Source organism: Bradysia coprophila, unplaced genomic scaffold (assembly GCF_014529535.1).
Source record: "Bradysia coprophila strain Holo2 unplaced genomic scaffold, BU_Bcop_v1 contig_350, whole genome shotgun sequence".
In the NCBI taxonomy this organism is placed as follows: domain Eukaryota; kingdom Metazoa; phylum Arthropoda; class Insecta; order Diptera; family Sciaridae; genus Bradysia; species Bradysia coprophila.
Window position 1 is genome coordinate 4,927,362 of NW_023503608.1, and position 25,358 is coordinate 4,952,719.

The following is a 25,358-nucleotide window of genomic DNA, read 5'->3' on the forward strand; positions in this document are numbered from 1 at the left end:
AAAATGACAGAAAAATTAAAAATGGATTTTATCGTTTAAGTGAATGAAATTTTCCAAAAAGACACCGACAAAATAAATGAAAAATTAAATTACAAAAAAAAAGTTTTATAAAAACCAACATTTTTTTAAGTTTACGTCATTGTACAACGTCACGACAATGCATAATGGCGATCGACCGTTTAGCTGCGAAATTTATTTTGCTAACTTCGCTAAGAAAAGTAATTTAACGGCACATTGCATGTATGTCACATTTGTGTGGCTGCGTTTAAACATTCGTCCCGCTTAACACGTCACAAGAGAACGCACACTGAAGATCGACCTTACAAATATACTGATTGCTCTGCTGGTTCTTCTTAAAAATCACATGAGCGTTCATTCAAATGCGAGCTATGTTCCTCAACTTTTAAACAGAAAAAGAATTTGAACAGCTAAGCAGGAGCGATCTTTCCAATACAGATGCGTTCGCTTCCCAGATTGCTTTGACTATGCTTGTACATACTATCTGTCGACCTCTCGAATTTGCTCTAAGAAATTCATGCATTTGTATTCGCTAAAATCTCACGAGCAATTGCTTCATCTAAAAGGCAATCCGTACGAATGCAAGAAAAGGTTTGGGAATGCAAAAGAATTCACAATGCTACTGAGTTGATAAACGATGGAGATGAACGATGCTCTGATAATATAACACATCTTGGATTGGACGATGAACGATGTTTAATTTATTTGACAAAATTGGGGCTATGCCACCCTTCGATCGAATTTTTGATTGATTTATTTTTTGATGTAGCTCCTCAAAACAATGCAGGTTGCAATATAATGGGTAACATTCTCAGAAGTGTTCTAATTAAATGAATACTAAACTTCTACCTTGCACCACATGCCTTCGTGTTTGTTTGTTTTTAAGAAAGGAAAAGGTAAACATCTGCGTTCTCAATCTTGTAACATGTAAAGTTGGTCTCAACATTGTTACATCTGGATCCTGTCATTTTTATATGTTTTTCCAATGAAAAGTCGACTATACCGAATTTTCAACCTATTTCCCCTACAACAGTCGCACCATACAACAACGGTTTGGATAAAAAGAGAAAGGAAATCAGATAAAGCTCACAAGATGAATCGACGGTCCAATCAAATTTATTACAAAAAAATCAGTTCGTGAACAAAATTACTTCGTAGTCTTCGGAGTCGTAGTATTTTGAAGTCTGATAATTTCAATATCCGAATCAAGCTTTTTCCTTGCATTCTTAATGACCGTGCTTGCGTCCTCAATTTGCATCTTTAAACTTTCATAAAAATTCTTAATTTTATCGAATTTTCTCTGCATATCGGGAATAATTCGTCCTTCGACATTGGTGGCGGCAATCGCTTCTGATATAAGCAGCCCAAACGGTCCCAATACAGCACCTACAGCAGCTGCTCCATATTCCCTGCGACGTATCTTGCCGTACACCGATTTCATGTATTCGCTTTCCGGACTAAAGTCGATTGTTAACTGAGCAAGTAACACTGTCAATTCTTTCGCAGCAAGGTCAAAGTTTGTTGAACACTTTTCCAACTCAACATGGGCTGCAGTCATCTTTTCCATGCCACCATCGAGCACTCTCAGTAGAAGTTGCCTCTGTGCTGGAAAATAGCCTGGGTCATGCGTGTCGAAATTTTTTTTATATGTTACAATGCCAGACTTTGCCAGACTACACATTTCGCACATTATTTGCTTTGCCGAAAAATAACACAAGTCTGCTGTAGACGTGATAGTTTTAACTTTGCCAACGATTTGAGCAGTTTCGGTTGTATAGTTTGCAGACGATTTAGGGGACCTGAATTTAAATGGCATTTTAAACTCTCTTAAAATCTTAGAATTTCTGATTTTGAGAGACGTGGATACGCATCTAAGACTTCTGCAAAAGATTTTGAGGAGACTGGATCCTAAAAAACACAGACAAAAAATTGCGAAAAAGTGAATAAAAATTGCGAAAAAGTGAATCTGTACGTAGTAGAACTCTTAGACCAGAATAAACTATCACTTTTCTGAGCACCTCTGTATTCTCTTCTCGTCTCGGGGAAAAAAAGAAATCACTCCGGTTGTTTATATCATTACTTACACATCATTCATGTGTAACCTAGACAACCAAAAAACGAAAATAAAAATATAACAGAAAACGTGCCTACCTTCTGGGTTTTCTAGGTCACGAAGCTAAAGTCTGCTTCCGTGAATGACTTAAATTGACTCAAATTGACGAAGTTATTCGCATGCGACCCACAACATAATGTTCATCAGATTCCCTATACTATGGAAAACTAAATAAAGCCTTCACACACGCTATTCTCGAGTTAAGAATCATACTCGCCTGATATGTCGAAGTAGTGCCGATTTATCTTAGAAACGAGTAGTCATCTGTTAGCGGCAACAACAACAAAAATAAATGATGAGCTCAAGCAAGAGTGTTGTCTTAAATGACCTTTAAGCAAAGGAGATTCACTGACTACATAGCTATACGTTTGGCTTCTGTAAAAAGTTAAAACTCAATAAAAATTGGAAAGTGTTGGCAACAAAAAAACTGATTTATTATTACAAAAGATCAAGTACAAAATATGTTGTATTTCCATATTATGTTTTATGTCCGATGTCTACGCTGAAAAGATTGGCATCGATCCAATAATTCTTGCCCTGAGGCTCTTATCGTCTGTACCACGAAAACCGGAAGATTTAAAAAATTTTGAGTTGTTTCAGTACTAGCCTTTAAATCAACGATATTATCCAATTCTTTTTTCATTGCACTTTTCGCCACTGTGATTGCCACAATAGCCTTATCGATTTTTTCTCCGAATGCTTCGAAAACCTTTTTTGTTGACTCAATCGATTCTCTTAGTTTTGGTACTGTATCGGCTTCAGTAACAATCAATTGTATAAGTCCTACCAGTGGGCTCATCTAGAAGAGGACTTATTATTTAACAAAGGTACGATCAGAGTAAATAAGGAAGCATAGCACAATTTTGTTCTCGTTCCGTCGGCTGTAAAATGATCCGTAGTCATATACCGAGTAACACTCAAGGTAGTGCTACTGCTGACACCAAAAAAAACCTATGATTCTAAAAAGATTAAAAGTCAAAATTGTGCTAGTGTCCTATTTACTCCAACTGAAAAATTAGTTTACTGGGAAAATGGAAAATTATGAAACACAAATATATCCTTTTAGAAACGGATCTGTTATCGACAACGGCGACAAACATAATTGATGAGATCTGGTTAGCCTTCTCTTAAATAGCAAAACGTATGTTGCAATTAATGAAGTAAAATATTTTGCGTTGAACACTAAGCCGTATTTGGAACAAAAGAAGTAAAAGATTTATCAAATAAATGACGATACACTTGCTGTTTCTAAAAGGATATGGCAAAAACATTTTGTCACATAACACAATCACAGGCCAGCTCCGCACTCCGCAGTCACAAACCATCAATAACATAACATACACCTACAAAACTCATCAAAACCATACTCATAAAAAATGGAAATTACCGCTATCGTATCAATGCTAGACTTTCTTTTGTTCGCTATGGCATTTTCCAAAGCTTCGACTTTCTCCTTGCCGTCATTTGTCACAGAGACGTCCAGTTCACTAAATTTACCGGACGCTTCACTCAAGAATCGTTGTGCATCCTCAATTTTAGTGATGCTGTTCTCCATTTTAGCTACTCCAGTAGTGAGTATTAAGTTTAAAAGAGTTTTCTGAGCGTCTGCGATCAAGGTGGTGGGGATGATGATATCGTCGTTAGTCTTGGCAAACAGTTGCACATATCCGCTAATGGAGCCTCTGCTGCTTTCACACCAATGGAATATTTCTCTACTGGCCCCGTCATAACTATCTTTTGCGTAATTAATTTTTGTAACAATTTCACCTAGAATCAGATTTTGAAGAAAACATATGAGGCTTTGCTGTATTTTATAGGGTAATTGCACTAGACTTAGGCCAAGTAACTTTTTTTGTTGACTTTTTTTTTAAATGATAATTTTTGAATTCGGCCATCGAGATCTAGTTTTCGGCCACCAGCAATTGGTCTTAATTTTGGTTTATTAAAATATTATTTTCACTGTTGAAACACTTTCTTATTATTATTTAACTATTGAATAATAACACAAAAACAATAAATCGAAAGTGAATTAAATGTGACTAAAATATGATCGAAAACTAAATTTTGTTAGAAAAATTCTATCCAGTTGTTGGCCATAACTCAAACTACGTGAATTTAACTGTTTTACCGCTGAAAAATTAACAAAATCTGTGATCAATTAATAAAACATAGACCTGTGCGCCGATCAATCGGTCACCGGCTGCCGAATTTTACTACAAATGGCTCAGCAGTGGCAGCTAACGGCGGCGGCTGAGACAAAATTTTATTCAAAACCAATATTTGATTGTAAAATATCTTTCTTCGCAAAAACGAACTTTAATACAATCAATTTTATCAACCACACCAACCATATCAGAACATTTTTCAGAGAACTGAACCCTTAAATTTTTTCTAATTTTCACTTATTTATACAAAATTGACATTTAGAAAGCTTGAGGATTTAAATTTAACATAACCCAACAACGCGCGTCAGAATGCTCGCAACTTGTTTCTTCTAATTTCTTATTTTGTTGTTTTCTCTCACAGTCTAAGATCTACAGATCTTTGAAATACTAATTTGATCCAAAAATTAATAGTCGATAATATCACAAAAAGTTTATTTGAACCCAGAGAAATGATAAGCGCCGGTCCTTATCATGTCTCTGCTTGAACCATTTCATGTCACTAATTGCACTGGAAATTGCATTGTTTTTCTTCTGTGTAGTGGGTACGTGACTATTTTGTTATTGCAATTATAAAAGATGAAAATAATTATTGTAACCGATAACTATGCACAAATGTTGTCAAGATGACACATTTTTCGGCAAAACTATTTCCAATTAAATTATTATTTGATTAAATTGATAATTTTGGTGGTAAACTTTGAAGTGGCCTATAACTGGGGGCCGGCCGAAATCTAGTGCAATTACGCTAATATTAATAGACACTTTAGTATATTAGTATCACGAAGAAAAATAAATCGAAAAGAACCTGACCTAAAATCATTCCAGATGACGTTGAAAAGAAACGTTTGTTGTCGTGTAGATTTTTGGTGGTCGCGTCAATTTCTGTCCAATTTATACTTCTATCCAGATTTCTACTATAACTGTCGATAGCTTCCGAAAAACCGTCAAAAACTGCTTTTTGGGGACTTTGAGGATTGCCCGACACAATTATTATCGGCGAAATACACGCCCACAAAATGACAAACCAAAAATTCATTTTAAAAGTGGAAAGTATGAACTATATTTTGTCAAAGTTTGTGCGAATTGTTGCGTCCAGCTTTTTATTTCGGTAATGAGAATGTCCAACTAAGGAATGAGCTGCAATCTGTACCAATTATTTATACTCTGATTTGGAAATGTTCTTAAACTTATCACGTTTTCATTTAAACAAGTGGTAAACAAGGTGATTGGTTCTTCCCAGCGGTTTTTTCAAGTTCAAACATTTTAACCCGTGACGGGCTTTTCTGTTCATGGTACGCATAAGATTTCTTTTTTTATGATAGTGTAACAACAAAATGAGGGATTTTTTTGAAAATCCGTATATCGAAATCGGACGTATTTCTTTCGGAGATGGTTTGTGTATGTCTGGATAGGCCTTGATCCCAAGTCCTCAAAACCGGTCTCAAATATTGTTTATCTTTGTTAGATAGCGAGTAGTGTGACTTCAAAGTTCGAAAAATGGCATTTTGTTCATGCTTGCCGTTGGCCGTTCCCGCAGGAAGTGATGGACCTGGATGGTTATGGGTTTATTGGGATGCTGAGGTCGTGTACTTGCAGGGTAGAAAAAGCAACATCAAAAATCTAAAATTTGTACCAAAATAGACATACACAAACCAGCTCCGAAAATAATACGTCCGATTTTGGTATACGGATTTTCAAAAAAAATCCCTCTATATGATGACCTTAACCCTGGAATATCCACTAAAGCAACATCAAAGTCCACTTAAATTTTTGTTTTCGCTTTTCTATTTTAGAACTTTTTTTACATTTTTTTTTTTGGTGTAGATAATACAAATTCTGTTCTTGCTTAAAGTTGATCAAGAAAAGTATAAATACTCAGCTTCGTTTCCAGTGAAATATCATCAGTGCGAATCTGTTTGCGTGAAGAATATCACTCTTTTGATTTTGTGTGACTTTGGAAAGAAAAGAAGTTTGAAAGTAATTTACAAGTTAAAATGAAAGTCGTTTTATTTTGTTTGATTTGCATCGGCTGTAATAATTTGTTTTCTTTTGCCTTGGCGGCCAACGATAATCCAGATCGCGTAAATATTGTCGATTCCATCTATGGACAATTAATTGCCTATCATGAAAGGCTCGCCTTCATTTCGCAGAAGCTTCCTCGATATGGGGATATTCAACCAACAAAACTAAGGCTTTCGCCCGGCAGTGCTAAATTAAGGGGAAATTTAATTACTGCGGTGCTCGAGGCGAAAGATTCTTTTTCGAACGCGCGTCGATCTGTTCGCCAGGTGTGCACCGGTAATCTGGCATACTTACAAGCCTATAAATCATTGGCTACCGATGTGATGAATACCAGACATGTTCTCTTAACTGAAGTGCGTCGAACGGCAATTAAGAATATACAAAAAGCAGACGAACATATCAATCAGATGACAAATGATTTAGGCAACGCGTCTGAAGCGTGCAACGATTTATTGCGTTTGTTAAAGGAGGAAGCTTCGCCGGACAGCGCATATTTTCAATCTTTAATGCTTGAGCACCAAAGAAGTCTAAACGCCAAGCTTTCTACTCACGATGTCCTCGTTGACGCCACCTTGGAAATCGGAAAACGTGTCAATAACGTAACCACATCAGTAATACCACAATTAGTTAAAGCATTAGCAGATACGTCGGTGAATAGTCGTCCCGAATTACAGCATAACAGCGAAATGGATGCATTTGTTCGCGACAAACGCAACGAATATGCCAATTTGATCAGTTTATTTGACGATAAAAAGCAAAAAATAACGGATTCAGTGACGTACATCGATGAGTCGTACAGAATTTTTCAAGGTGCATTGGATGCGATTAAATCATTTGATATCCCTGCGGATGGCATCATTGAAACATCTTCGGTTGACAAATTTAACTATAATTGCAACATTTTCAAAAATTTAGCATGAAACCGCAGTAGTTTTGATCAAAGAAAATAAAGAGAACCCATTTTAAATAACGGCACTTTTACATTTTTCGTGTTTCTACTTTGTTCAATACATTGGCGAATGGTTTCTGCCACTGTTTCGATCTGTGAGATGATTCAAGTACGTCTTTCGACGTTTTGCATCAATTGTGCAGTACAAAAATACCACTTTTTCAGCAGGCCATGGCGACAGTGGCAAAAGAATGACCAGAGGTTAGACATACCTTTTTGCATGTACATCTTTGGTGAATCATAAACGAAAACGTAATTCAACTTTCATATATGAAAGTTAATCTCCTATCGTTTCATCAAGGTAAATATACATACTGAAGGTAACGCAGACCCTCAGAGAATAGCAAGAAATACGGATCCAAAGTTTAGGGGGGATGTAAGATTTGTTATGTTCTATCTTACGTTTGGCATGATAATCGCGTGTGGAAATGATGTTTTCTTCCCGGTATCCGAGTCAAAATTTCCCGGTAGCCAAAAAGCTAAAGGGAACTTCCCGGTACATACATTTCCCGGTGGGTTTGTTCGGCAATGGTTTTATTTCCCGGTATCCGTAATTTTTGCCAAACGATTTCCCGGTATCTAGGATACCGCGGATAGCGTGAATTTCCACACGCGGATAATGTTGTTAGAATTGCGTTATTTAGTATTGAGTTTTGGCATGTGTTGCAACGTAACAAAGTGAATTTGACTTGTATTCAACATTAAAAAAATTATATTCACCCGAAACTTTGGATCCGTGTGTTCTTGCGGATTTGCGTTACCTTCAGTATGTATATTTACCTTGCGTTTCATCACCAAACATGCTAATACATGCAGGACGTGGTTAAGATACCACAACTGGTTTAAACCAATGAAGTACAAGTACAAGTGTTTTGCAAGAACAAATGAAGTACGAGATAAATAGATAAAATTTTCAAATTTAATTTTAAGTACGAAACATTGTCGTACACGAGCCATGTAGACAAACTTTGCACCTATTCTTACAACAAAAACGGTTGATAATCTAACACAAAAGGCACAGTTTTGTGAAATCAATTTATTCGACGATTTTCTCGATAGTGGACGGTTCAATTATATTTGGCACTTCTTCGAATTCATCTGCCTTTGCAATCAACTTCTTCTTTTCCGCCGCTAATAGACACATCTTTGCCACATCTCGGGCCTTGGCTCTAGCTTCGTCGGGCAATTGAGTTAAGCCCATCAGCAACTGCATAATGTCCGTATCAAATATCTTGGTGGCAACTTCATTGCTACTGTTGATCATGTTCAAGAAAATGACGGTACCACGATGCTGAACTTGTGGACTGAGATTGGCAATCAATGTATGAAGAATATCGAGCCAACACTCCGTTTCTAGCATTTTTTTGCAACAAATCTCACTGCTCGATGTCAAGCAAGCTAGTGCACCGGCTGCTGCCATGGCCATTTCCTCATCCTCTTCTTGACACAGCAACGCCAAAAATTTGACTCGATCGTTTTCCTTTTCATGGATTTTCACCACATCTTCGGACACGACCATATTGCATATAACTTGGGCGGCAGCACGGCACAACAGCAAATGATCTTCCATTAGGTACAGTTCGACTTTTTGCAAACCGCCCTCCTTCAAAATACGTTGACGTACCGCTTCATTCATTGCAGCCAAATTGCACAAGGCCATCATCGATTCGAAATTTTCGAGATTGGTTCAGCAACGGTCGAATCACTTCTAAGTTGCCTGAAATTAGAAGAATAATTAGAAAAGGTCGTTTATCACCGGCACATAAACACTTCAAACTTACGTTGTCCAGGAAACGCTCTTCTGGGTTGATGGTGATACCGATACGAGATAGGCCTGTCGCTTGTCGCTTTTCTTTTTCGGTGCCCTCGAAGCATAGCGGCAATAGCGCCTTTGCGCCACCATGTTGAACAACTTTTCCGCGTAATTCTTGCATTCCACAGAGAGAATTTATGACACGAGCAATCAATTCACGACTGTTATGACTTTCAGCAGATAAAATATAATAATTACCACTAAAAAAATTAAGAACGACCAATAAAAGAGGTACCGATAGAAAAATTATAAACTACCGATAGCGAGCAAGGCTGTATACTTTGGGGAGGTCACGCAGATCGCCATTTTATTAGATACGCGGGAACACACCTTTTACATACAAACAAATTCACCAAAATTGAATTTGTATGGCGTGGTGAATTTTTTGTATGAAACGTGGTGTGTAACCCGCGTATCTGCATCTGCGTGACCTCCCCAAAGTATACAGCCTTGATAGCGAGCTCCTGAGTACCGATAAAAATAGTCACAAGTACAGACGACATTTTGCAGATAAATAAACAATAATTTACAATGAAAGTACAAACAACGAGGTATGGTCTTTCCATGCAAACCGGAGAAAATAGCGATTTCATATAAAAATCTCACCTTTCAACGATTTTCATTGAAAGTTTGAGTTTGTTTAAATGAAAGCGCTATTTTCTCCAAGGTTCTGAAAGAACAGGGACACAAATTAGAGGCTTTCGAGTTGATCACGTAGGCGGTGTGATCAAAATTTTCCTGTAGCGCCAACTAGGTTTGAAAAATTTTATATGACGATTTCAACTTAACAGAAAAAAATTTTTAAGTTGACTTTTCAAACAATATACATGTCTGAATTGTCAAGATTTGTGTTTCACCGGCCTTCGTAAGTGTCTTAACATGTTCTTTCAAAACCTTGATTTTCTCCGCTTCATACAAAGTTTGACATTAAACCATACCTGTAGAGTACAAGGCTGTATACTTTGGGGAGGTCACGCAGATGCAGATACGCGGGTTACACACCACATTTCATACAAAAAATTCACCACGCCATACAAATTCAATTTTGGTGAATTTGTTTGTATGGAAAAAGTGTGTTCCCGCGTATCTCCAAAGTACACACTGTATACTATACAGCCTTGTTAGAGCATACTTTCATTGATAATTTACCGATAAATTCGTTTCTTGGTTATCTTTTATCATTAACATTTTTCAATCTGTAAATTATTATTTTCTATCGTTTAATCCTTTTTATCTATTGGTCAATCAATTTTTTTCTATTGGTCAATCATATTTTGTCGCTCTTATTCTTATTCTCTTATGAATATTGTTTCCGAGTTTCAAAGACCGTCTGCATTGATTCATGCTCTCCTTTCTTTTACTTTTATATGCGTTTTTCCTGCACCGAAGTATTACATCACCAATGATAACACTGCATTTTCTTTATTCTAAGCAAATCATTGAACCAGAAGGGCTTTATTAGCTTTAGATGGCCTGCCATGTTTTCGTTTTTCGTTTAATGGCAGAGCCTTAGCTCCTAAATTGTATGGTATCCAGTGAACTACATTAACTAAATTGAAGCTAGAAACATCCCAGAAAGGGCCATAATCCCATTAAGTCCAAGAAATTCGGCACCACTCATTGTAGATTGTCTGTACAAACTAGGCCCCACCTCTTGGGTGGGTCAGGTCCCTTGACTGGCTTTTTTTTTCTATAATTCCAGCCTTAGTTTTCTAACCATTTTTAAATGAGGTGGTGTTTTTGAGATCACAAAATTTCTTTTAAGAACGCGATTTCACGCAAAAATTGTCGTATATCGCAGATTACCAGTCCAATAAAGTCCAATGTTCGAATTTAACCACATGAATTACGATACTGGTCGAAAACACTTAATATTTTCAAATCTGCGATTTTCGAAGCCTCTGAGAATTACTCGAGTTATCGTGTTATCAAGCAAGCAAGATTGTTCTAGACTTCTAGATTGTTCGACCAGAAATCCAGATTCACTTACTCGTCGAATATTTTTTTTTTCTGGAAATCCGTTGCAAAAATGTCGCGGTAACAAGTTGTGTTTACAATTATACTCCAACCTCACTACTCCAATATTATCCATCTACGAACTTAAAATCGTGTAAAAATTACTTAAGTTATCACGATAACAAGGAAAAGCGTCTGAGTATAATTTGGCGTATTTCCTGCCTACCTCTTGAAAAAATATAACTCGTGTGAATTACCGCCCTCGCTTCGCTCTGGCCACAAAGTTCACACTCGTTCAAACATTTTAGGAACGAAAAAAATTCTTTTAAGAATACGGATTTCACGCAAAAATTGTCGTATATCCCAGATTACTAGTCCAATTAAATTCCAATGTTCGAGTTTAACCACATGAATTACGCTACTGGTCGAAATTGATTTTTGAAGCCTCTGAGAATTACTCGAGCTATCGGTTTCTCAAGCAAGCAAAAACTCTTTTGGGAAGTACTTCTTAATTAGACCAGAAATCCAGAATTTCACTACTCGTCAAATAAGAAATTTTTCTGGAAATCCGTTGCAAAAATGTCGTGGTAAACAAGTTATGTTTACAATTACTCCAAACTCACTACTCCAATATCATTCTCTGTCAATTAAAACAAAAAATTTTTAAAATCGGGTTAAAATTACTCAAGTTATCGCGCGGTAACAAGAGAAAGCGTCTGTGTAGAATTTCTCCCATCTCGTTGTTCGAACATTATCCATCTGCAAACTCAGCCTCAAGATTTTCAATCTTCGTCGATTAAGACAAAATCTTTGAAAATCGGATAAGAATTATGGAAGTTATCGCGGTAACAAGTCAAAAAATCTCTTGAGAATTACTCCCATCTCATTACTCCAATATTGCCCATCTACGAACTTAACCTCATGATTTTCATTCTCCGTCGATTAAAACCAAAATTTTGCAAATCGGTAAAGAATTACTCGAGCTATCGAGTCCACAAGGAAAAGCGTCTGTGTAGAATTTCTCCCATCTTGTTGTTCTAACATTATCCATCTGCAAACTCAACCTCAAGAATTTCAATCTTCGTCGAATAACACAAAAAATTTGAAAATCTGATAAGAATTAGGGAAGTTATCGCGGTAACAAGGAATAAAATTCTCTTGAGAATTACTCCCATCTCATTATCCCAATATTGCCCATCTACGAACTTAACCTCAAGATTTTCATTCTCCGTCGATTAAAACCAAAATTTTGTAAATCGGTAAAGAATTACTCGAGTTATCGAGTCATCAAGTGTACGGACGTTTTCTGTATTTAACGATTTTTGCCAATGTAGAACATTTTCAAAATATCAAAGTGAACTTAGCGTTACGGACATTTAAGGGTATTTTCTTTCATAAGACCCTGACTTTCAGTCAAGGGAATAACTAAAATGTAAGTGCCACAATTTCTGGATACAGAGCATCTGCATCAATGAAAATTTCGCGAAGAAATAATGGAAAAAGTATGTACAAAAGGACTCCAAACTTCAAAGTATTGACTGCTATAAAATCTGAAATACAATGGTTTAACCACTAAAATTTTAACAGAACCAAGAGGCAGGAGTATAATAAAATTCAAATTGTTCGCGCTGAATTCGAATTCGGAAAGAAACACAAAATTTTGATATGGAACTGATGGAACTGATTGACATTGAGACGTCAGTGATGCATACAATGAAATTGAAGAATTTTGTTCCGTGGATAAACTAAACTTTTAAAATAAAAGTGAAATACGCCAGTTACTTTCATGCAAAGGTGAGCGTTTAAGCGATAAAAAGCGCTTTTAGTGATACGGTCCAGTTTACATGACCCAGGACCAACAAAACTACAATTTCAGCTTTCAATTGCAAAGGTAGGTCATTCAAATACATAAGACCGCATCAGTTTGTGTTTGTTTATTCGTGTCTCAATGCTCGTTCTATTTTACATTCAAGATTTCGAGTTAAGAAATGGCTAGCGAATCTAAAAATCCAACAAAGGGATTAGGGCGGAACAATATAAAAGACAATAATGCAGTGACTGAAGGCAGTATGGTCGGCGATGTTCGCAAACGCAACGATAAGAAGGTACGACCAAAAGCAATAGATGGCTTTTCAGACCAGATTTGGTCGAGTCGTGGTGTTTTCCTATTTTTATCAAGGAAAACTCACTACGTTTGTTACCAAAGGTGTGACGATACTAATTTATCGAACGTGGTTTTTGCAGGCTAAAGTGCGTCCTAAAGCGAAGGATACCGATGGTTCCATTAGATGCGTCGTCTGCTTAAAACAATTCACGCACAAAAGTCACGTCCAGAAGCATATGAGAGATGAACACTACAAATCGTTTGAGTGTGATATCTGTCATGGCACATTTACCACCCTTTCGACGATGAAATCCCACTTGATGAAAATGCATATTGCGGGAAGTTATATAAAGCAGGAAGTTCCAGATTCGGATAACAAACCGTTTAAGTGTAATGAATGTCCTGCATCTTTTAAAATTAGTAGTAAATTGAAGGGACACATGCTAAGCCATAGTAACGACCGATCATTTGAATGCGAAATGTGCGATCGGAGCTTCAAACACCGAGAAAGCTTAAATAATCACATCCAAATTCATCACATGGGCAAACGTTACATGTGTGAAATTTGTAACTCGGAGTTTACGTCGAAGTCGAATCTTGTGACCCACACGAGAATGCATAATGGCGATCGACCGTTTAGCTGCGAAATTTGTTTTGCTAACTTCGCTAAGAAAAGTAATTTAACGGCACATTTACGAACACACAACGATGGCGAGAGACCATATGTATGTGACATTTGTGCGGCTGCGTTCAAAAATTCGTCTCACTTAACTCGTCACAAGAGAACCCACAGTGAAGATCGTCCTTACAAATGTACTGATTGCTTTGCTGGTTTCAAATCCCCAGATCTTCTTAAAAATCACATGACCATCCATTCCAACGAGCGTTCATTCAAGTGCGAGCTATGTTCCGCAACTTTTAAACAGAAAAAGAATTTGAACAGCCATTTGAAAACGCACTCCAAGCAGGAGCGATCGTTCCAATGCAATGTGTGTACAGACGCGTTCGCTTCTCAGATTGCATTGACTAAACATATGCTTGTACATACTACCTGTCGACCTTTCGAATGTGAAATTTGTTTGGCTAGTTTTAAAGAAGCTGGTGCAAGAATGCGTCACATGAAGATACATTTAGACGACCGAAAGATCTACGAATGCGACATTTGCTCTAAGAAATTCATGCATTTGTATTCGCTAAAATCTCACGAGCAATTGCTTCATCTGAAAGACAATCCGTACGAATGCAGCAAATGCAAGAAGAAATTTGGGAATGGAAAAGCCTTACGTAGGCACCTTAAGCGAATTCACAATGCTACTGAGTTGAAGGATAATGAAAGATGTGCCGATGACACACATATCTTGAGCTTGGACGATATTAAACGCGAACCGAAACTTTTGAGTTAGAAGCTTTAATTTATTTGACAAAATTGTGGTTAATTAGTGTAGTCCGTGTAGTGGTTCCAAAGAATTTTTATTGATTTGATATGTTATGTATGCAGGTTGTATTGTATGGGTAACACTCCCAGAATTGCTGTAATTAAATGAATACTAAACTTCGACGTTGCACCACATGCTTTCGTGTTTTTTTTGTTGTTGTTAAGAAACGAAAAGTTAAAGATCTGCGCTCTCAACGTTGTTACATGAAGAGTCGGTCTCAACATTGTTACATGTAGATGTAGAGTCTGTCATTTATATCTGTTTTTCCTATGAAAGGTTGAGTAAATCGAATTTTCAAGATACTTCAGTCACACCATACAACAACGGTATGCAACCATACATTAGGGCGATTTTTAAATACTGGATTTTAGTTTACTTTTGATGATATCTCTACATCAGAATCCTTTTTCAAAAATGTACTACCGCCATTCCGACCACGAATGTGTTAGCTTTCAACAGAAAATAGATTTGGTTGTGCAATGAGCAGTTTATGAAAATCTCATTAAACTGCTCACTTTTCTCAGAGCTGATCAAACGATTACAACCAAAACTAATTTTTATTTAAAGCTAACAGATTCGTGGTCGGAATTGCGATCGTACATTTTTCAAAGAGGATTCTGATGAAAAGATATTAACAAAAATGAAATACGAAACACGCAAATGTAGGCTACAATTTTAGCTGAGTGCCGGTGCCTCCTAAATACAGAAAATGTTTGTCACATTTTGTTCATTCCTTGTTACCACGATAACTTCAGTAATTCTAAACGGATTTCCAAAAACTTTTTTTTAATCGACGAGGAATTAAATTCCTTCGGTTAAGTTCAAAGATGGGCTATAACGGACGGGAGATGTCCGTGATATTCTCAAATAAAATTCATCTTGTCGCTTGATAACACGACAACTTGATTGATCCTCAACTGATTTGGATAACAGATCTTAGAGATATTCTTAAAAGAATTTTTGTCTTATCGCTTGATAACATGATAACTCGAGTAATTCTTAACGGATTTCCAAAAAAACATTTATTCGAATGGGAATTAAATTTTAGAGGCTAATTTTGAAGATGGGCTATAACGGACAGATGATCTTAGTGATATTCCTGAGGTTAATTTTGAGGACGAACGATTGATCTTAGAGATATTCGTCATTACAGGCCTTTTAGTAGACAGAGTAATATTGAAGCATCTTTTGTTTGAAAATTCAGAAATAAGCAAGATTCAGAACCTTGAAAATAAGCTCCCTTTGTTTATTCTGAAATTTTATTTTCAATAAAATAAACGGAGCGAACAATTTGTGACAAAACAAGACAAAGAGCTACTTTGATCAAGATCAATCTATGATATTTTTATAACAATTACAAAAATCTATTGAGAAAATATCAGTCAGTCAGTCAAGGGACCTGACCCACCCATAAGGTGGGGCCTAGTCAGATAAAATACACAAGATGCATCGACAGTCCAATCAAATTTATTTAAAAAAAAATCAGTTCTTGAACATAATTACTTCGAAATCATCCGAAAGATTGTAATGGATCCTTTCAATTATTACCTTTGTGTTTCAGCTCACCGCAATGCGTCAAATAGTCGTTTACAGGACCAATGATCTCGTCATGAAATACATTCATGTCAAGCGATTCTGATGATTGGGTTTGCTGAGTCGTAGTACTTTGAAGTCTGATAATTTCAATGTCCAAATCAAGCTTTTTCCTTGCATTCTTAATGTCCGTGCTTGTGTTCTCAATTTGCATCTTTAAACTTTCAACAAAATTCTTGACTTTATCGAATTTTCTCTGCATATCGGGAATAATTCGTCCTTCGACATTGGTGGCCACATTGGCTTCGGACATAACCAACCCAAACGGTCCCAATACAGCACCTACAGCAGCTGCTCCATACTCTCCGTGACGTATCTTGCCGTATACCGATTTCATGTATTCACTTTCCGGACTAAAGTCGATTGTTAACTGAGCAAGTAGCACTGTTAATTCTTTCGCAACAAGGTCAAAGTATGTTGCACACTTTTCCAACTCAACATCGGCTGCAGTCATCTTTTCCATGCCATTATCGAGCACTTTCAGTAGAAGTTGCTTCTGTGCTGGAAAATTGCTTGGGTCATGCATGTCGAACAGGTTTTTATATGCTGCAATGAGTGGCTTTGCCATATTACACATTTCGTACATTCTTTGCTTTGCCCAAAAATATTTGTCAGCTGCTTCATACGTGAACATTTTAACTTTGCCAATGATTTGAGCAGTTTCGATTGTATAGTTTGCGAAATGGAGATCTTGCGCTTCGATTGTTTCTGTGATCGGATCCCATTGAACAGTTACGTCCAACACATTGTACATTTCCACACATTTTCCAACAATCAAAAATCCTTGCTTAGTTGTATTAACTGTAGCGCTCATGATGAAAATATTGGTTTTATTTTGAGGACTTTGTAACGAAAATTTATTCTGAGTTCACAACACGAAAAAATCAAAAACTTTATGATCAATTTACTGATCTTTCTGAGGGTAGACCATCAACGTTCGAGTATATATAGTGTTTGAAGTATTGAAGGAATACAAAATTTACTTAACTTGTGACTTGACCCGCAAATTCGGTTTACTCGATTTTATATTTGTAGCATGGTACGTAAGAGTCACCGCTCGCAGAATGGAATATGTTTTTATGGTCCAGGCAGTTTTATAGGTCAGACGTATAGCGTGAATAAAGTCAATAAGACTTCCATATAATTCCTACGAAAGTAAAGCCACGCTGGAAAAAGTAATCCGACCGATAAATGCAACAACCTCAAAAGTCTTTTTTATATGAATTTTCTTTTGTGGAGACAACAGCATTTCGTTGGGTGAAGACAACATTGGAAACAATTAATGAGAATTTATGACTTGACAAAGTTCTTAGCCTGTACATCGTACGAGACTAAAAATTTTGGTTTGTGAGAACAGTTTTATCAATTATGTAAATTTGTCTGCAGCTATGCATTCTTTCCATTGCGGTTTTTCCAATGATAACGGGTAACATTTCCAGACGACTATGTCTCCTTTTTTATCAACAGCGATTAAAAAAATAGTCGATAACCTAATGAAATAAATTATGTGTATGAATCCGTTTAAAGCGTTTTAATTAGAAGAAGTAGCAGAATAGTTAACTATTCTGATGGTACACTATCTATCTACGGTCATCCCCTTGTTATGGCAAAACATATAGTGAAACTAAAGAAGTACAAGATAACTACACCGTTTGTAATAATCTACGAAGTTTTGTATGTAAACAACAAGGGAATGATCAAGGGTACTCATATTTCATACAAATGGAAAGTTTGGTCAATTTTAGAGAATTTGACGGAAAAAACTTATGTAAAACGATCTATAAAAAGTTTAAAATAGAAGTCTACCTGAAATGGTCAGTAGAGAAATTTAACCAAGCAAATATGATCGTCATTTCGTTTTTACTATTTCTAGCACTTTATACCGAAATTAAAAGCTCTCCTGACTTCTACTAACGAAAGAATTTCTTAAACGCCTTAACCTATGCATACAAGTCGGTATCAATAATATTTCCTTCTAAAAATAATCCCAACTCAAACTAAAGCAATCGAAACATTTAATCGACATCACCGTCGATCATATTAGCTACCAGTGCGATTTTTTAATTAAAAGGAAATCAGTTAAGAGATGTCTTTTAATTGAAGTGCACCCATTGACAGTGAACTTGAGATTTAAAAGGTGAACAAAGACTAGAATTTTAGATTATTTTCGTGGTCAGAACTAGTTTTCTGAACAAATAATGATTGGATCTCAAGTTACTACCAACTTAATGGAATGGAAGAGGAGACTACACAGTTTCATCTGTGAACGACAGTGACAAGAGAAATAAAAAACTCTGTAGAAAGTAGTCTTATATAACAAAATTTATGTTCGAACAATTGAAGTAACAGATTTTCCGTAATTCTATTGAAAGTGTTTTAGATCAAAGATCATCGGATGTTATTGAAAACTGTTTTGATGATTTGACGTGAAAGATTGAAGGACTCTATTCTGTCAGAGCAAACAAACTGAGATTAAGTTAAATGAGAAGCTTAGGAACATTTTTAAATGAGCGAAATATTTTGTACTTTACTTTTGTACTTTGTTAGTTCACTGAAATATCTGTGCATTTCTGTCTAGTCCAACTGGATTTGATCTCGTTTTTTGAATGTGCCCATTAAATACGGTTATTCATTATAGCTTCTAAACCTTCCCTACTACTTCCAAATTTTGACAATCTTAAGATACTGAATGCACACAGGAAATAACGCGCAAAAAGAAAATTAGGAAACGGAAACAATTGTCGAATATGTTGAGAATCTATTTTCAAACACATCTGGTGTAACAAATAATGATCTTGTTTCATGTTTGCAGGGCTGCTGAAAGTTAATGCACAATAATCACTTTATTGTTGCCATTAAGTTCGCTTAACGAGTCGATTTTCAATTGTCAATTTGCCAAAATTCTTAGCAGATATGAAGATGAATTGGGCTGTTGTCAGAAGCAATTGTAATTACAACATTTCACATTGTCGTTGACCTTTCACAGACGGCTATAGCAGCAGTTGAACTTACTTATATCAAAAGATTGAACTGCTGGTGATATCACCGTGATATGCTTGGCCGTCAATGAAAGATTAGAGACGAATAAAAAAAACTAATGAATGGATGTACCGAGTCAAAACTTTTTCAGATTTTAAGTTGCGCTACCAGAACTATGAGATGGACGATGAACCGCGAACGGTTGAATTGCACGGTGACATAGTAAATATTTCGATAAATAATTTTTACAAACCAAAAACAAATGAGTCTGTTCTACTTCGAACAGATTCTTGACAAATACCATTGGCTTGAAGAAGACACCGGTCGAAGAGACACCCAGTTATCATATGAGGAGTATACACTACAGCAATATTTACGATTAAATCAATCAAAAAATGATTGGGTCAAAGTTCGAAAAATATTTCGTGATGCAGGCGATCACAAACTGTTTACGGACGTACAATATCGCAACTGGTATATGTTTTATAGCTACATGGACTTTTCGCGTGGTATTAACAAACCGTAAGTTGGACATTTTATTGGAAAATCTTCCAATTTATAAAGTCCTGCGTTGCTGATAAATCTTGTCATTGAATAGAATTTTCTATCGAGCAAGATCGTTAAAGGGGCTCGATCCGCATATTGTGCTCGATTCAAATAAGATCTCCGGTACCGTTATTGAACACGAATACTCACCGAATGGCGAATATTGTGCTTTTACCGTTAGCAATGAAATTGGTCCGAGTTTCATTCATGTTGTGAATGTAGAAACCGGTGAAACTTATGGACGAAGTATAATGTTTCAAAGGTTCTATAAGAAAGTCATTTGGAGTGAAGACAGCAAAGGATTCTTTGTCTATGTACGGCATTCAAAGACTGAATTAAGCTTCGATTAATCATCCGTCATTTTTTTCGCAGTACGACCCCAGAGGTGGTAACAATCGCAGCATATTTTATCATCACTTAGACAAACGGAAACGCGATATATTCATTGTATCCATTCGAAGAGCCGAGACCCATACATCTTCCTTCCAGATTAGTACTGATTACAAATACATGATTTTACGTGAGAGTTTAGTGGTGTCCGTTGCAAACATTGAATCGTTAGACAAGAAAATTGAATTCAATTTGATTTTCCGAATATTTCCGGATGTTACTTATGTTAGTATTGATCGATCGATTTTTTCGAATATCTTTGAACAGAAATAATTTTACGTTTCGTCTGAATTACAGAGCTATGTGGGAAATGATGGAGATGAGTTTCTGTTCTTAACAAATCTAGATGCTCCGAAACACAGGGTTATTGAAGTCAACATTAGTGCCGACAATAGAGAGTGGGATAGTTTTGCGGTTATTGTTCCGGTAAGTTGGGTCGATGTTGTGTTCACTCATTTTAGTCATTTCCGGTCTGTTCTTTACCAATGAACAAAAAAGTGTTAATTTTAGATTTCTGCTAGTAGTTTTGATGAAAAAACGAGCCATCAGAACAGTCGGAGCGTTTGCTGCGACTGAGCCCCGTACAAACCCGTATATCTATTGCGTACGTGACCCTAGTGCGTCTGTCACCCTACTTTGACCGTAAGCCTATTGCGCCGGTTAATGTAGTTAAAGTAAAATTATTATGTAATATGTACGTACATCTTACAAATTGCGCATAGCGCAATTACGAAGCCCCGTACGACGTTCCTTGCAAATGAAACAAAAATTTCAAATCGCCCTAAAATTTTATTTTTTTGAAGGGCCTAGTATCGGCCTCAGTCTGAAGACCCAAATTTAAATTTTTTTCAACTACATTCTATTAGGCCTTTGATTACCTCCCAAATGAAACAAAAATTACGAAAAACGGATGAAATTTGCTCGAGTTATATGTAAAATACACATAGGGCCCTAGTAGTGGCCTTAGTCCAAGGACCCAAATTTAATTTTTTTTTCAACAACATTCTATTCGGCCTTTGATTACCTCCCAAATGAAACAAAAATTACGAAAAACGGATGAAATTTGCTCGAGTTATATGTAAAATACACATAGGGCCCTAGTAGTGGCCTTAGTCGAAGGACCCAAATTTAATTTTTTTTTCAACAACATTCTATTCGGCCTTTGATTACCTTCCAAATGGAACAAAAATTACGAAAAAAGGATGAAATTTGCTCGAGTTATATGTAAAATACACATAGGGCCCTAGTATCGGCCTCAGTCCGAGGACCCAAATTTAAATTTTTTTCAACTACATTCTATTCGGCCTTTGATTACCTTCCAAATGAAACAAAAATTACGAAAAATGGATGAAATTTGCTCGAGTTATATGTAAAATACACATAGGGCCCTAGTAGCGGCCTTAGTCCAAGGACCCAAATTTAATTTTTTTTCAACAACATTCTATTCGGCCTTTGATTACCTTCCAAATGAAACAAAAATTACGAAAAACGGATGAAATTTACTCGAGTTATATGTGAAATACACATAGGGCCCTAGTAGCGGCCTTAGGCCAAGGACCCAAATTTAATTTTTTTTCAACAACATTCTATTCGGCCTTTGATTACCTTCCAAATGAAACAAAAATTACGAAAAACGGATGAAATTTACTCGAGTTATATGTGAAATACACATAGGGCCCTAGTAGCGGCCTTAGGCCAAGGACCCAAATTTAATTTTTTTTCAACAACATTCTATTCGGCATTCGATTACCTTCCAAATCAAACAAAAATTACGAAAAACGAATGAAATTTACTCGAGTTCTATGTAAAATACACATAGGGCCCTAGTAGCATTTCACTTCTAAGGCCCTAACTCACGGTCCACTCACCCGATTTAAAAAAAACTTTTTTTTCCTGGATTGGTATTGACAATACCTATCATTTGCCGTGTCAATTACATTTCCATCGTTTATTTTGCCATAAATATCACCAAAAGACCTTAAATCACTTAGGTGGCCCTAACTCACGAAGGGCCGACCCGAATATGCCCATCTTCGAACTTAGCCTCACTATTTCGACTATCTTTCAGGGAAAAAAAAAATTTTGAAATCGGATTTGATTTACTCAAGATATCGACGTGACGGACAGACGGACAGACGGACAGACGGACAGACGGACAGACAAAATTTTTATTGCAGATTCGTCATCTATGAACATAGGCAAACACTTTGCCCTTACCGTCTGCTTCGAATTCCATCAATTACACACGGCATCGTAATCCTATAAGCCCCTTTGTACTTCGTACGGGGCTAAAAATCTAACTTAGAATGGTCAAACACTGTTCGATTTTAATGTCCATAAGACATTTTCCCCAGCAAGTCAACTAGAAACCCCGCAGCTACCTTGCCATTTATAAAGACTTTTTGTGAATTATGACTCGGATTTCGTCGAAAATTACGTCTCGTAATGCCTTATAGAATTACAAACCTATTAGAGGTACGAATGCTCAATTCATCGAAAACTGGCGAGTCCTCAAGAGTTTAAAATCCTTGATCCGTTTTCTTGTCTAAGCTCATCTATAAGAGAGTTAAATGTAACAATAAATCGATCTTGTATCCGTTGCAGCGATTGATATAACGAGACAACAGAATCTCTAGAATCTTTACATTCTTCTTTAGTCATAAAAGGTTTTTTTCTGATACCAAATTTAACATTGTAGGAAAACTGCGACAAACACGGTGTTTTACAATCAGCGTACAAATATGGAGCGTATTTATTTCTGGTTTACATCGAAAATTTTCAGGTAGGATAGCCAGTTAACCCTTTTACGAACAGCTATTGTTATTGAAAACGAACGGCTATTGTAATCGACAACGAACGTCAATTGTTATCGACAACAATGAGAAAAATGAGCGATGTACGTTGACTTATGCGTTCTTATAAAACAAAATTTATGTTTGAACAATCGAAGTAAAAGATTTCTTTTAACAAAAGAAGTAACAGACTCATTGCTTGCCGTTTGTAAAAGGTTTAACACATTAGCGAACGAAGGATTAGGAGGGTATGGCACATACCCTTTTAATAAACGTTCGCCGGAGCAAACTCACATTTCTAATTCACGACATGTCAACAGAACACCTTGTACCTATTTTCTCTGGAAATGAAATGCATTGAATTCCGACTCGACATAAAAGACGAACAATTTCTATCAACAAAATGCGATGCATATGGCTTCTACTTCGAGACAATGTCCTACGATTCGCTCTCCAAAATCTACAAAATTGATTTCGTTCAACTGGTAAATCGTCCCAAAATTCAAAATGTTTACATAACGTTAAAGCCAATGCTGAAGCGGATGGCTACAGTGCCGAATTTAAGTGGTTCGGATTTTAGCATTCAACACGATTCGTTTTACAGTCTCGATGGGTCCAATGTTCCACTGACGGTGATTCAAAAGAAGAACAATGATCCGAACAAACCGTGTCTGGTATTCTCGTATGGCGGCTTTAACGTTCCAATGCTCCCTCAATTCAAATTGATTTACCTTTTGTTCATTGAGTTGTTCAATGCTATCGTTGGTAGGTTTTTTACTGACTTTAGAAAAACAGGTTTCCAATTTTAATATTCTCCGCTTTTGAAACAGTCATCATTTACATCCGGGGTGGTGGTGAGCTCGGAGATGATTGGCGGTTAAAGGCATCAGAAGCGGAAACAAGTTTTAACGATCTGATAGCTGGAGTTAACTACTTGAAATCGAAAACATACAAAAACGTAATCGATCCCAATAAAATTGCATTCCTTGGCATATCACATGGCGGAGTGACTGGTGCAGTTGCAATCAACAGACGTCGTGATTTATTCCGTGCAGTGATCCTTCAAAATGCCAACGTGGACTTAATTCATGATTTGCCGCTTAAAGGACGCCATTGGGCGAAGCAGTATGGTGATTTGAAGATAAAAGAGGACTACGAACACATCAAACGATACGCGCCGCTGTTACACATTAACGAGCCAAAGGACTGTACTGAAGCGTATCCGACGACTCTGATAGTTGCGAGTAGATTCGATGAAATCGTCAATTTTGCAAACTCCTTGAAATATGTGGCATTAAGGCGTACGATTGCTGCTAAAAATGAATTCCAAAACGAGAAGCCAGTTTTGTTAAAGGTGATCAACACAGGTGGCCACGCTTATGAGTCTGCGGAAAAACGAGAGTTTTTCGATGTAGTAATATCGAAACTGCGATTCTTGGCTCAAGCGATGGACTTGAAATTGGATGCACTATATCAGTAGAAACGAAGTTTGAGACTTTAGAACACAAGAGACTCGGTAATTAATTATGCTGTTGCTGTTGCTGTCTCCTGTGAAACTGAGTATGACCACTTTACATTTACTATGAGAGAAAATATTTTTTTGAATAAAAAACTTATGAAAGATGAATCAGGAGTTGATGGGCAAAGAAAGTTGGTCTAACTTCTTTCAAAATTTGTTGTTTCAAAACTGTCACAACCATCCAATGCTCGTAGCCCTTCTAATCGGAAGTGCTATGTCTCGCTCCGGTCAAAATTTTGACTGCACATACAGTTGACAAACGTTAAGAACATCCCGATGTCCATGTATCTACCGGTCTACCATTCGTCGGACAGTTCACAGTTATAAGATGCTTGATTCGCTTGTAATCCCGCTTCATAGCTATTGGGAGTGTGTGTGTGGACGCATAAGCAGTCCAAGTACATTTTCCTCCGATAATCGTTTTGTTATATGCAGCCATTATACTCTCCTACAGCATTAGCCGTCATCACACGATGGCTTTTCGTCGATTCACTAGAAATTTGAAATAAGTTTATGCTGAATTTTAGTTGCGTGACCAATTTCTCCTTGGTGTGCCTGATAGCGTCTGCTCCACGGATTTTCTGACGAACTTCGTTTCCTCTTTGTCCATGTTATGTAAGTCGAGAACAACTTAAATATTTTGATTCGCATCCACAGTGAAACCTCTTTCAGTCGAGGCTCAACGAAATCGTGTGCTGTCAGCCACTGGTGCAATAAATCAAATGTTTCGAGAATAGAGGCCACCTTCTATTGTGATCTTGATTTCGTGTGATCTTGTCGACTGAACGGTTATCCACTAGGTTCCGGGATTTCTCTTTGATTCATTTCCTCAATAAAAAAGAAAAAGAAGAAATGCAATAGCACCTTTTGGTTGTTTTGGGTCGCTTTGAGCATATGAAACAGGTTTTTATTGACTGTTTTGCCGTTCTTACCAATACCGCGATGCAAAGCAGCGAATCCTAA

General features: G+C 36.8%; 5 protein-coding genes across 6 annotated transcripts; 2 read left to right on the forward strand and 3 right to left on the reverse strand.

Moving 5' to 3' along the window:
• Positions 1-1,116: 1,116 nt before the first annotated feature.
• On the reverse strand, positions 1,117-17,098 carry LOC119080504 (hemolysin E, chromosomal-like). Of its 2 annotated transcripts, none has more exons than XM_037188905.1 (2): positions 16,052-17,098; positions 1,117-1,148 (listed from the first exon to the last, which is right to left on the reverse strand). In XM_037188905.1, the coding sequence occupies exon 1, from the start codon at positions 16,981-16,983 to the stop codon at positions 16,114-16,116; it is 870 nt and encodes a 289-aa protein (XP_037044800.1). In that variant the 5' UTR covers positions 16,984-17,098; the 3' UTR covers positions 1,117-1,148; positions 16,052-16,113. The 2 variants fall into 2 exon arrangements, with proteins under 2 accessions (XP_037044800.1, XP_037044799.1); XM_037188904.1 differs by having other exon boundaries at positions 1,118-1,148; positions 16,049-17,098.
• Positions 2,540-5,410, reverse strand: LOC119080496. The gene is made up of 3 exons (XM_037188895.1): positions 5,107-5,410; positions 3,519-3,898; positions 2,540-2,930 (listed from the first exon to the last, which is right to left on the reverse strand). Exons 1-3 carry the CDS (start codon positions 5,330-5,332, stop codon positions 2,616-2,618), a joined length of 921 nt encoding a protein of 306 aa, XP_037044790.1. The 5' UTR covers positions 5,333-5,410; the 3' UTR covers positions 2,540-2,615.
• On the reverse strand, positions 8,304-9,227 carry LOC119080523 (protein unc-45 homolog A-like). Its single transcript, XM_037188933.1, has 2 exons — positions 9,049-9,227; positions 8,304-8,984 (listed from the first exon to the last, which is right to left on the reverse strand). The coding sequence occupies exon 2, from the start codon at positions 8,928-8,930 to the stop codon at positions 8,304-8,306; it is 627 nt and encodes a 208-aa protein (XP_037044828.1). The 5' UTR covers positions 8,931-8,984; positions 9,049-9,227.
• On the forward strand, positions 12,739-14,882 carry LOC119080453 (zinc finger protein OZF-like). Its single transcript, XM_037188821.1, has 3 exons — positions 12,739-12,927; positions 13,010-13,141; positions 13,281-14,882. Exons 2-3 carry the CDS (start codon positions 13,025-13,027, stop codon positions 14,541-14,543), a joined length of 1,380 nt encoding a protein of 459 aa, XP_037044716.1. The 5' UTR covers positions 12,739-12,927; positions 13,010-13,024; the 3' UTR covers positions 14,544-14,882.
• A 1,143-nt stretch (positions 17,099-18,241) lies between the features above and the next one.
• LOC119080414 (prolyl endopeptidase-like) lies at positions 18,242-24,526 on the forward strand. Its single transcript, XM_037188755.1, has 10 exons — positions 18,242-18,306; positions 18,982-19,116; positions 19,300-19,370; positions 19,435-19,670; positions 19,747-20,008; positions 20,067-20,309; positions 20,382-20,510; positions 22,783-22,866; positions 23,197-23,641; positions 23,707-24,526. The coding sequence occupies exons 2-10, from the start codon at positions 19,083-19,085 to the stop codon at positions 24,354-24,356; spliced, it is 2,154 nt and encodes a 717-aa protein (XP_037044650.1). The 5' UTR covers positions 18,242-18,306; positions 18,982-19,082; the 3' UTR covers positions 24,357-24,526.
• Positions 24,527-25,358: the final 832 nt, after the last annotated feature.

Excerpts from the sequence above, each read along its gene's own strand:
- LOC119080523 (XM_037188933.1), bottom strand. The coding sequence starts at position 8,930 with ATGATGGCCTTGTGCAATTTGGCTGCAATGAATGAAGCGGTACGTCAA.
- LOC119080453 (XM_037188821.1), top strand. The coding sequence starts at position 13,025 with ATGGCTAGCGAATCTAAAAATCCAACAAAGGGATTAGGGCGGAACAAT. Across the intron at positions 13,142-13,280 it reads GCAAACGCAACGATAAGAAG|GCTAAAGTGCGTCCTAAAGC; the intron begins GTACGACCAAAA and ends TGGTTTTTGCAG.
- LOC119080414 (XM_037188755.1), top strand. The coding sequence starts at position 19,083 with ATGAAGATGAATTGGGCTGTTGTCAGAAGCAATT. Across the intron at positions 20,310-20,381 it reads TATTTCCGGATGTTACTTAT|AGCTATGTGGGAAATGATGG; the intron begins GTTAGTATTGAT and ends TCTGAATTACAG. Across the intron at positions 23,642-23,706 it reads GTTGTTCAATGCTATCGTTG|TCATCATTTACATCCGGGGT; the intron begins GTAGGTTTTTTA and ends CTTTTGAAACAG.
- LOC119080504 (XM_037188905.1), bottom strand. The coding sequence starts at position 16,983 with ATGAGCGCTACAGTTAATACAACTAAGCAAGGATTTTTGATTGTTGGA.
- LOC119080496 (XM_037188895.1), bottom strand. The coding sequence starts at position 5,332 with ATGAATTTTTGGTTTGTCATTTTGTGGGCGTGTATTTCGCCGATAATA. Across the intron at positions 3,899-5,106 it reads GTCATCTGGAATGATTTTAG|GTGAAATTGTTACAAAAATT; the intron begins GTCAGGTTCTTT and ends ATCTGATTCTAG. Across the intron at positions 2,931-3,518 it reads CTAGCATTGATACGATAGCG|ATGAGCCCACTGGTAGGACT; the intron begins GTAATTTCCATT and ends GTCCTCTTCTAG.